This window comes from Ailuropoda melanoleuca, chromosome 9 (assembly GCF_002007445.2).
Source record: "Ailuropoda melanoleuca isolate Jingjing chromosome 9, ASM200744v2, whole genome shotgun sequence".
In the NCBI taxonomy this organism is placed as follows: Eukaryota; Metazoa; Chordata; class Mammalia; order Carnivora; family Ursidae; genus Ailuropoda; species Ailuropoda melanoleuca.
The window spans coordinates 5,231,317-5,242,580 of record NC_048226.1 but is presented as its reverse complement, the minus strand read 5'-3'; the positions used below and the strand labels follow the sequence as shown (position 1 = coordinate 5,242,580).

Genomic DNA, 11,264 nt, shown 5'->3' with positions numbered 1-11,264 from the left:
GGGGCTTGTCTCCAGCTGCTGCCTCCTTCCACAGCCCACTGCTCCCCCAAGGAGGCCCTAGAACTTGGTGGGAGACAGCCTTTAGAGTCCTGACTGGGCCTACCTACAGGCAAGTGGCAAGCGGGGCATCAACTGGCCCCAATCCCCGCCCCCATCCCGGATGCAGTCCCAGGGTCCTCGGAAGAACAACATCACCACGCTGGAGATCAGGCCTGGTTTGCATAGTCTGCACGTTTAATCACTTTAAAACCTCTAACATTATCTCGTGTCCATTAAATAGAACCAACAATGCTGGGCCTGTTTAAATTACAAGAAAAAAAAAATCACTGGGCATCAACCCAGTATCTTACAAAATCAGCCAGACTGGCCACAAGGGTGGGGGGATGGGAGAGGAGGGGACACCCCTGGGCAGGTGGCTGGGTGCCAGGAAGGGCTAGGGGAGAGAAAGAAGACTCCCAGATGGGAGGGGACTGATTGTCCTAATGGGAGGGGTGCAAAAGGCACGTCAGAAGAGGGGGACTTAAGGGGGCAGAACAGGTCAGTGCTTTCTCCACAAGGGCACAGTGTTGGAGGGGGCTCAGGGCCACCACCTGCCCACCCCTGGCACTTGGAGAACCAGTGACCCATGAGCCCTTGGCACGATGAGCCCCATCTGAAACACAGATGACAGCCTGCCCCTCCCACCACGATCCCCTTTCCTAGGGCCCACGTGGCTTGCCCGCCTGCCTCTTCAGGACTTGGGGCTCAACTCCTCATCACTCCTCAGCAACATGCTGCAGCCCCCCACACCTCAGGGCCAGGGTAGCTGGGGGAACAGCAGAGTGGACAGTGGATCTAGGAAGGTGGGTGGTCCAGCTACTACCCCCATTAAAAATACAAAAAAAAAAAAATCATTATCTAAAGTGAAATAATCACAAAGTGAAAATATATCCTCAAACAGCCCCTGAGATCCCCACAGGGGAAAGCAGCATCGGGTGGGAGGTGGGAGAGGCCGGCTGGGCCACCGTCCCTCCCCACCACCCACCCAGGGGCTCCGGGACTGTGAGTGCCAACAGCCCAGGCAGCCCCGGGCTCAGAAAACAGGGACTTGGGCCCTGGCGGGAGGGGAGGGGGCCCGAGAAGTTAGGGTGGTCAGGACACCAGCATGGGGCTCGGTTGGGCCAGGCGCACTCAGCGGGCAGCCAGCTGTGGTGGAGGTGGGCAAAGGGACACACACTCGCGTGTGCACGCGTGCACACCCTGGAAGCACCTGCCTTGCCTTGGTCCCTTCCTTTGATCACCGCTTCCTCAAGAGGCTCACCAGACGTGGGGGACAGGGTCGGGGATACAAAAGCCCTTGGAGAGGTGGCCTCCTCCTTCAAATACCCCCTAGGCCAGCCTCCCTGCTGCCTGGATGGGGACCATTATTGCTTTAGAGGAACAGGGAAGGGACAAGAGCTGCAGCCCGGGTCAGGAATCCCGAAAGAGAAGGGCTGACCCTCTTCACTCCGCAGGGAACTCCGGCTGGGGCCTGGACCTTGGAAAGCTGCCCTAAAGGTTCCACTCCTTTCTCCACACGGAAGGGATGCTGGAGGTGGGGTGAGGCCCTCCCCGGTTCCCCAGCTGGTCCTGGGCCCCACCTCAGGCAGCCAGGGGGCCCATAGGTAGGGTGGGAAGCCGTCTCTGCCCCTCTCGCCTCCCAGCTGGGGTCCAAACCCAGTCCAGAGATAAAAAAATACTTTGGTGAATTAAAAAGTGCCCAAGGAGGGGATGGGCTTGAAGGGGCAGGCAGTAGGCGCTCGTCAAAGGGCGCTCTGGTCTTTGATAAAGGCGGTCCTCTCGCCCCGGCCCTCGTCCTCTTCTGAGTCAGATGGGCACTCTTCCTGCCAGGCTTCAGGGGGCAGCCCCTTGTAGGAGATGAGGCCACGGTCCATGGTATACACCTTCACCCCCCGGAAGGTGAAGCCGGAGCGCAGCTGCAGGACCAGGAAGACAGTGACGAAGACCAGCACGATGAAGGCGCAGCTGAGGCCGGCCACCACCTCGGGCAGGTGTGAAGGCAGCAGCCCTGCCCGCGGCCGGGGCTCCGCTTCCCCCTCTGCGGGCCGCCGCGGCGGCTGCTGCTGGGGTGACTCGCGGCTGCTCTGGCTCTGCCGGGAGCACGTCTGCTCCACAGGGTCCAGGGAGGCATGGCTGGGGCAGCTGAGGCAGTCTGTGGGGGCCAGCCCCTGGCAGGTGGCACACGAGCTGTGGCAGGGCGCGCAGACGCTGGCCCGGATGATCTCCACGTCGTTCTCGGTGCTATAGTGTGTATCGAGGACTTGGGGAGTGAAGCCTGGCGGGCAGTGCTGGACACAGCTCTTCTGGTGAAGGGAGAAGCCTTCCTCGCACACTGTGGGCACGGGGGAGGAAGGGGGTGTCAGTCACGCAGGCGTGGCGGCCCTGAACAGCCTCCAGCCCCAGATCTCTTCCAACCCTATTCCTCCTAGCCCTGGGCTTCAGGAGAGGTCCCCTCTGTGCGCCATCCCCCCCAGACCTCAGGCCCCCAAACCCCAATAGCAACCACTACTGACCCACACAGGCCTGGCTGGTCGTGAGGGTCTTGCAGCCACTGCTCTCGGGAGGCGTGTGTGGCCCCTCGGGGGCCGTGCCATACAGCACGAGGGTGAACTTGGTCAGTGTCCCTATTCCAGGGTGGGGGGAGGAGGCAGGAGTTAGGGAGCACTGGCATCGCTCCTGGAACCCCAGAGCCTGCCAGCTCCCTTCCTTGTCCCCCCTCAGTCCTCAAACATCCCCAGTACCATAGTTGTTGGCTTCGCTGGTGTTTTCGATTTCCAGGACCCACTCGCCAGAGGGGTCCTCATCCCAGGAATGGGTTGTCATGAAGGCCCAGTCATTAAACCCATCTGCGGAGTAGTCGTGTGGCCTGGGGGAGGAGGGTGCCCATGGCTGTCAGAGGCCTCTGGGAGACCCCAGCCAGGGGACACCAAGGCCACAACACATGGACCATACACCCTCCCCCAGAGCAGAGCCAACCCCACTGGGCTGGAAATGCCTGTAGCTGTTGTTTCCCAGTAGGCCAGGTGTTCTCAAGCAGAAGATTCTGGAAACGTGCAAGGTGCTTGCTATATGTGAGAAGGCACACAACTGGCATGTAATGAGTAGAAGCCAGGGGTGGGACAGTCTCTTAGGGCAAAACCGTCCCTCTTAAGTGCCAACAGCATCCCCATCAAAAAGAACGTGGTGGCCACTAAGACTCTGTGACAAGTCCAGGAGGTTGTGAGTGCACGAATGAATGTGTGCGAGTGTGAGCGACAGGACCAGCTGGCAGGGGAGGGGGCAGGTACCTGGCGGCCAGCAGGGTGGAGCGGGTGCCCATGGGGCTGACCAGGTGGATGGCCAGGTCGCCACGGCGATTGTAGGACAGGGTGAGGCGGGCCTGCACGTGCTCCAGCCGTGTGATGTGGCTGGGCTCCCCCAGGCAGGCGGTCACCGTCTTCCGCACCTCCAGCCGCTTCCCGATGTCCCTGTGCAGACAGCAGGGATGCTCTGCCAGCCTGGCCAGGAGGGAGGGGCCGCACCCTCTGCGAGCCTCAGGCCCCACCCACCCCTCCCAGCCTGAGTCCAGGCCTCACTTGGGTTCAGTGAGGATGTCGATGATGCATTTCCTCTGGGGGGGCACCGTCGTCCAGTTCTGGGCCAGGGTCACCATAGCACCTGCGTCCAACAGCCCGTAGCCATACGAATGGCTCACTGCGGGGCAGGGAAGGTGGGGTCAGCTGGGAAGCAGAAGGCCCACCACCCTCCCCCAGCCCTGCACACGGGGCCACCCTGTCCTCACCTTTACGGCCCACACCGTTGGTGGCCCAGTCATTAGCATTGAGGTGGGCGGGCTTTGAGGTCTGTACCACCAGGTGCTGCATGTCCCGCCAGGTGAGGTTCTTACTGCAAAGACGGGAGGGAGAGGCTGGGGCTCAGGCTCCTTAGAGAGAAGCTGGAAGCCAAGGGCTGACCTGCAGGGGGCGCTGGTGGGGACAAGGTTGCTTCTCAGCCCCCACGGACTTACTTGGCTTCCAGGGTGAGAGCTATGATGCCGGCTGCCAAGGGGGCAGAGGCCGAGGTGCCCGTGTGCGACTCGGTACACTTCTGCCGCAAGTCCGTGGTCACCTACCAGGAGAACAGTGTGTTAGGCCTGTGATGGTGGAGGGACTAGAGGGCCCACCTGCCTGCCCCTGCTCTGCCCACAGGCCCAGAGCACCAAGAGGTGGCAGGGGAGCCAGGGCCAGGACACCTCGGGCCCAGCTGCTGCCTTGCTCACTAGCTGTGAACAGGTCAATGCCTGGCCCTCTCTAGGCCTCAGTTTCCCAAGGCACGAGGGATTAAACTCCAGGTTGGAACCATTCAGAGCCACGCACATCTTTAGAGAGAGTCTGCACTTCTCAGGGGCTTCAGACAGCCCCGTGGCCCCATTCCCAGTCTAAGAGAGCCCCCGGCTCCCATTCCATGACGTCTGGGCCACCATCCCCCAGCCACATGTGGTCTGGGAAGCAGGCCCCCCCTGCCCCAGGGGGCAGAGCCAGCAAGCAGCCCCGGCTCCCCCTCCCACCCCAGAGCGGGACTCACGATCTGCTTCTCATTCTGGTTGCCGCTGCTGTAGGTGGTGGCCAGCGTGGACGAGCAGGCCTCGCTGTACCAGGGCACGTTGCCGAGCTGCGTGGCGCTGCTGATGGACAGCGTGTAGATGCTGTTGGTGTAGCCGTCACAGTTGCAGCTGTCGTGCTCCCGGCCCCCGTTCCCCGAGGCCCACACGAAGATGGAGCCCAGCCCCCCGCGGCCCTGCGGACAGAGCGGGCCAGGGTCACTCACAGACAGGGCGTGGGGGAGGCCTAGCGGGAGGGTGCTGCTGGGGACAGGGAAGGCTTGGGCTCCACCCCTAAGGACCCCTCATCCACACGTGCCGCCCTACTCTGCCCCCTGTGAGACCCCGCTGCGTCGGGCACTTGTGCAAGTCTGTCTGTCTGTGCGGAGCCACAGACCCGGGCTGCTAACAAAATGCCCAGACTGGTCACTGCAGGGGCTGGAACGATGGGTGATTTTCACTTATTTTTCTCTTTTGCTACCAGTCTAGTCCATTAACATATTAATAGATAAGCCTTGTATAAAATTGTGTAACACAAGGATAAACAGGAACGGAAACACACAGAAGAAAGCGCCCGCCCCCCGCACACCTGGCTAACCCCCCGGAAGAAGGCCTCCTCGGCGAGGCGGGCAGGCCCATCCACGGTCTTGCCGTCGTCCTCGGGGCCCCAGCTGGCGCTGTAGATGTGGATGTGGTTGGGGTTCAGGCCCAGCGAGCGAGCCTCCACCGCGTCCGTCACCTCGCCGTCCAGCATGCGCACCCCTGGCCACGGAGGGGGGTGAGGAGAGGGATGCTGCGTGGGTCCAGCTGCCAGGAACACCCCCCAAAGCATACCCAGTCCTGCCCCCGGAGAACGCCCAGGGGAAGGCAGAGGCCGGTGCTGGGGAGCCCGGAGCCCCTAACCCCGGGCCTGCCTCTGCCTCTCCAGGACAAGGGCTGGAAGGGAGAACGAGAACACACCCTGCCCTCAACCACACAGCCTGGCTTGGAACAAGCCTCTGGGTTCCCTAGGGAGCGTGGCCATCAAGGCCTGCCACGTAAGGACTCAGAGGGGGCGGTGGGGACTCAGGGAGTGCTAAGAAGCCCTCACCCTGCCCCACGGCACAAGTGCCTCAGCTCTGAGTTGTCGAGAAGCCTCTAAGGAACAGCCACATGGCCAAACGGAGCCACGGTGGAAAGTGACAGGCACTGGCCGGATGGGAGAAAATCCCACCCGCAGGGCCCTCCCCACAGACAGGGTGGCCAAGGCCCGCACCCACCTCCAATGCGGGCGTTGTAGGCCACGCCCACACCACAGACACCGTTGTTGGCCACTGCGGCCACCTCGCCTGCGCACCGTGTACCATGCCTGCCGGGGCCAAGAGCACAGCATTAGTGGTGGACAGAGCACGGCAGGTGCAGCCTAGCACACCCCTCCAGCCACGACCTCGGTCCTCTCCCACACTCTCCGCTCTACGGCCACCCCTGCTCTGACCAGAGCTGCAGCACGACTACAGGAACAGGAGCCTACTGGGGGAGCGGGTCTTCACCCGGGCTCCACCCTGCTTCCTCATGGAAGGGAGGAGAAGGAAGGCAGGGGCCTGGGACCTGCCATTGCTTACCTGTTGTCATTCATCTGTGTGTACCGAGGCTGGGGGTCGGGGTCCTGGTCGTTGACGTCGAAGCTGGCCCCAGGGTCCTGGAGAGGACATGGCCATCGTCAGGAACAGTCTGACCACAGTGGTAGACCAGCACCGCCCTGAGACCCCTCACCAGGATCGCTGCCTCCCTCCCCACCTCCTCACATAATTGCCTGCCAAGTCTGGGTGGTTCTTCTCGATGCCATCGTCCAGAATGGAGACCACAATGCCATGCCCCGTGTAGCCCTGAGCCCAGGCCTCCTTCACGTTCAGGTCCCGCTGGGTGACGCCAGACTGCAGAGACACCCGCCCCATCACCCCAGCACTTACAAGATGTGGTTGGCTGTGTGAGATTAGGGGTACCCTGAAGAATCCCTTCACCACCCCCCAAAGCCTCTTTCTCCACCTGCCCCTGCAATGTCGTCCCTGGTTGCCTGGGCTCCACGGGAGCGTAAAGAACTCTGGAAGGGCAACCCCCAGGCTTAGCAGGAAGGGGCAGGGAGAGAGTGCTCAGCAGAGAGAAAGAAGGATGAGGGGAGGCCTCCATGTCAGCCTCCCCCTCCCACCGGAGCCCTCAGTGGCCAGATGGATGCCGCTGGGGAGGAGGACCCATGACCCGAGGCCACGTACCAGGTACCACTGCTGGGGAAATTTGGGGTCTGTGGGCTCCTGATACACATCCCGTTTGGTCCTTCGCTTTGCCACCTGCTGCTCCAGCCACTGCACCTGCGAGGGAGTGAGGGGGAGCGGTGTGGGTGGAGGAGGAGAGTGGGAAGGGAAGGGTGGCAGCAAGAGGGGCTGGGGCCGCACTCACTTGAGGCTCCCTCTGCAACCGGCTGTGCCGCGGGTGGTGAGGCGACAGTGACCGCTTTGTCACTGCTCGATGCCAGAAGTGGTAATAGTCGCCGAAGATCTGCAACAGAGCAGGGAGACTGAGCCGGGCTTTCCATCTGTCAGTCCCCAGGGAGGCAGCGGACGGGGGTGGACAAGCGGCTGCAAGGGGAGGCTCACGACGCCAGGGGGTGGTGGGGCATCTGCTCCCTGCCCAGGACCCGGCCAGGAGGTGCAGGGGACGGAGAGGGACTCACCCTCCCTGGCATAGTCTGGTCCTCCCAACAACCTATGTCGGAAGCCCAAGGGCAGGACAAGCCACTGCTCCCATCCCCCTAGCCACCCAAAACATGCCTCCTACCCAGATGGCCCTGAGAAGATAAGCCCACGGTCCTGGTCCCGGAGCCTGAACCCCTGCCCTCGCTGACCCCACCCCCTGGCAATGCCCCATGCATAGACCAGCAGGCAGTCAGCGCACCTACCTGGCCCAAGTTGAGGAAGCCATGCTTGTGTGCCAGGCTGTCAGCCACGGCGGGGCCTCCGGGAATGTGCACAGCCCAGGTGTTGGTGTAGACCTTCTGGGCACGAGCGTCGGCTGCCAGCAGGACCAAGGCTCCTGCTGCTGCTACCACCCATAGCAACCAGGGCCTCAGCTCCATGGGGGGGACAGGTGGCCGGGACCCCGGAGCCCCTGTCTCCTTGGCCTGGTCACAGGGCCTCGGCTCCCTCGTGCCTGCTCACTGCCTGTGGCCCGTGGCTGACTGGCGGGGGCATGGGGCCGAGCAGGGCAGGGCTGTGAGGGGAGGAGTGCCGCCGGCTCTGAGGGGAACAAGGGAGGAAGAGGGGGAGACAGTCAGTCCCTCCCCAGCCATGTGCTGAAGCTGCCTTCCCACCTCCATGGCTCGATCTAGGCCTGAAAAGGGCCCCAGGAAAGAGAATCCAGCCCCCCCAAGGTCAGCTAGCCAGCCAGATGGACCCCCCTCCACACACACACACACACACACACACACACACACACACGGCTCCTAAGTCTCTCTCCACACAAGAATACGGAAGTGGGATGAAGAGTATCGGGCTTGAGTCATCCAAAATCAGAAACAACAGAATAAATGTTCACCACAATCAAAGTAAAAAAAGAGATGGGTTATAAAGCAGTATGTACACATGACCCCATTTTGTTTTTAAAGAACTATTTTTACATGTGTATTTATATATAACCACAAAACAAAATCTGGAAGGACACGTGCTAAAACGTTAACGATTCTCTCAAGATGGTGACGATTACGAATAACTGTTATTTTCTTCTTTGTGTCATTGTATATTTTCCAAATTACCTAGGTATATTTTATAAAATGTTGGCTTTTCAAAGTTTTTTAATGGGTGGTGTCTATGCAGCTCACCAGGGGATCCTGGCTCAGCAAAGCAGACCCAGCCATAGGGAGTTACCTGCCAAGACCCACAGCCCTATGGGAAGAAACAGTGGGTGACCCTAGGAGGGATGGGGCTTTGGGGGCTAAGCAGAGAGGATCCCAGGGCTTCACCTCCCTCCCGGGCAGACCCCAGAGCGCTGGCCATCAGCAAAGTCAGGGGCCCAGACTCTTTTTAGGCTGTTTCCTGGGAAACACTGGGGCCACCCAGCCCTGCCCTGCCCAGGCCTGGGCGCAGGGGCCCCCAGCAGCCCCCCTGCACTCCACGCCCACCAGCCTTGCGTAATCTGAGCCCGGGCAGCCAGGGCAAACACTGGCTGCTGAGCCAGGAGCGCCAAGGTGAGGCTGAATCAATAGTCTGCGTGTTGTTTTTCCTCCTTCGGCAAACAGACAGCGGGACCTCTCTGCCTGGGGCCACATAACTGTCCCCACATAGGGCCCCTGACTAGCCCGAAGCCAAGCCCCTGGGGTGGGGAGAAACTGGGGGAGGCCCCAGTGGGGCTGCCAGAGGTGTCCTGTCTCAGTGCCAAGCTCATTGAGCAGAGAGCCTGCCCACAGGGCCCCGGATGTCCCCACCGCTCCCAGCCCCAAAGGAGGCCACTCTGCCAGACAGCAAAAACGAAGCTCCCCAGCTCACCCAGACTGTGGGCAGCTGGGCAGGCGGGCTCGCCACTGGGAAACCTTGCCCCTCCAGGGGCTACCCTCGGCCACAGCCAGCGTCGCTGGCCGCTCCTACTGCAGTCCCACCCTGCAGGCTGGGAGGGACTCAACACACAATTCCCAGAGTATTTTCAGTTTACACCAAAATAACCCGACAGCTGATGGCAGGAGGCATGCACAATACGGCTCCTCCTCACCCTGAACGGGGCAGAGTCCATGGGGCTCCAGGATGGGCCCATGATGCCTTGGGCGTCCAAGTTCCAGAAAGCCAGTCTTAGCAATGGCTGGGTGGCCCTAGGGTGCGAAGGGACCCCAAGCCTCTCATAACAGAGGATGTGGGGCCCTGAGGGCAGAGCCACAAAGGAACAAGGCCCCTTCTGCCCTTCTGCCCACTGCAACAGCCGCCTCTTGGGTCCAGATGGCAAGTAAAGCTGCCCCGGACCACAGTGCTGTGAGCCCTGCCGAAGCCCCCAAATCAAGATGGGCTCATCTGGGTCTAGCCCGGGTTCCGGCACATGGTGAATGGAGCTGCAGCTGCTAGGCGTTAAAGGTGATTAACCAACTATTGAATTACCCTGCTGCACCCAAAAAGAAAGCCAGCTTCAGGCACAACCCAACAATCCCCCAAGAAAGGGCCTGCCTCCCTCTGCCCAGCATCCCTAGCCACAGGGAGCTGTGGATATGGCTTCCGAAGAGCCCCGAAGCCCCCAGACAGCCCTACCTCAGCATCCTGGACGGAGGAAAGATTTCCCACCCCCCCCCCAAAAGAGCAGGCGCTGAGAACAATGAATGAATGGGCTTTTCCCCGCCCCCATCCCAGACTCTGACTCACCCTCTGAGTCCCAGTTCAGCTTAACTGCCCCCCCCCCTTGCTGTATTTCTAGCCTCCTGTGATGCCCCCTCATATGGGACTGGGCTCTGGGCTGCAGCCACACAGAGAGAGCTGGGAGTGTTCTTCCTGGCTGTGTTCTTAGGCAAAGCCCTTTCTCCAGAGGTCCCAGGAACCGCCGATACAGAGAGCCATTCCGAAGCCTCAAACTGAACCTACCCCCCGGCCGGGCTGCTGAAGGTCTGGTGTGGACAGGACCCAGTCTCTCCTTCCAGCAGAGACACCAAGCCAGGTCTTGCTATGGGCACTGAGAGGCTCCCCTGAAATTCTGATTTCCCCTCTGCTCAACTACTCATGTGCTGGGTGATCTCAAACAAGTTACTTCCTCTCTCTGGGCCTCAGTTTCCTTGGTGGTAAAAACTGCTAGATCTGAGATTTTCAAACTTTTTTTTAAAGCCCCATAATCCTTTTTTTAAAAAAATAAAATAAAATCTTACGTGAAAGCCCCATATAGGAAACAGTAAAATTTGGGCTGCTCTGGCTGAGACACGTTAAGCTTGGCTACTCTCCTGTGCTGTGTCCACACCTGGCCAGCAGCTGCCCAGCCCTCACTAGGCCACATCACCTGGGTTCCCCTCACACTTCCCAAGTAAAAAATAGAATTCCAACACCTCCTCCGGCAGAGGGTCTGCACCCCACCCCCCAACCCGGGCACGCGGATAGCAGGTACAGATCAGACAAGTGACTGCTGTCAGACCTGTCTGGCAAGCAGGGAGCCCCGCAGTCCAGCCACCCCACGGGGGCAGCAGGGGCCTGGGCCAGGCCTCGGCGGGAGGCAGCCGAGCACCTACCTGAGCCAGCCTCCCGGAGCCCGAGGAACCCGCACCTGAGTCTCGGTCGTCCAGGTGTGCGAGCGGGGGCGGGGGCGAGGCCGGGCCGGGAATAATCCCCTCCGCCCGGCGACCAGCCGTTCCTCCCCTCCCCGGCCGCGGAGTGGGCGAGCCGGCGGCGGCCCCCGGCGGCCCCCGGCGGCCGGCGGGGAGGCGGGAGCACCCGGCGCCTCTGGAATTCTCTCCCCATCCCGCCCCCAGCGGGGGCCCCGCGGACGCTTCCTGAGGTCAGAGGGCTCACCCCGGCCCCAAGCGGAAAAGTACCGGCACGGGCAGGGGCCGGGGGCCGAGCCGGGCCCAGCGCGCTCAGGTGGGCTGCAGGGCGCCCTTCCGCTCCCCGCGGCTCCACCCTCCGGCCGGCCCCCGAGCCAGTTCCGAACGCCGGGCGGG

At 61.6% G+C, this 11,264-nt stretch overlaps 1 protein-coding gene across 3 annotated transcripts in view; it reads right to left on the bottom strand.

Annotated features, from left to right (window-relative positions):
• Nucleotides 1–211: 211 nt before the first annotated feature.
• The window catches only part of FURIN (furin, paired basic amino acid cleaving enzyme), a 12,077-nt gene continuing 1,024 nt past the window's right edge, over nt 212–11,264 (bottom strand). The window contains exons 1-16 of one of the 3 annotated variants that reach the window (XM_034667857.1): nt 10,836–11,193; nt 7,551–7,887; nt 7,052–7,150; nt 6,868–6,963; nt 6,403–6,531; nt 6,220–6,296; nt 5,878–5,966; nt 5,208–5,380; nt 4,603–4,815; nt 4,046–4,146; nt 3,821–3,924; nt 3,615–3,732; nt 3,327–3,506; nt 2,781–2,905; nt 2,553–2,663; nt 212–2,371 (exon numbers count right to left, since the gene is read on the bottom strand). In XM_034667857.1, coding sequence (XP_034523748.1) covers nt 1,782–2,371; nt 2,553–2,663; nt 2,781–2,905; nt 3,327–3,506; nt 3,615–3,732; nt 3,821–3,924; nt 4,046–4,146; nt 4,603–4,815; nt 5,208–5,380; nt 5,878–5,966; nt 6,220–6,296; nt 6,403–6,531; nt 6,868–6,963; nt 7,052–7,150; nt 7,551–7,727 — 2,382 coding nt within the window. In that variant the 5' untranslated portion in view covers nt 7,728–7,887; nt 10,836–11,193 and the 3' untranslated portion in view covers nt 212–1,781. Of the gene's footprint in view, nt 2,372–2,552; nt 2,664–2,780; nt 2,906–3,326; nt 3,507–3,614; nt 3,733–3,820; nt 3,925–4,045; nt 4,147–4,602; nt 4,816–5,207; nt 5,381–5,877; nt 5,967–6,219; nt 6,297–6,402; nt 6,532–6,867; nt 6,964–7,051; nt 7,151–7,550; nt 8,312–10,835; nt 11,194–11,264 lie in introns of those variants that run through there. The other 2 variants (XM_034667858.1, XM_002919790.4) reach the window with 2 other exon arrangements.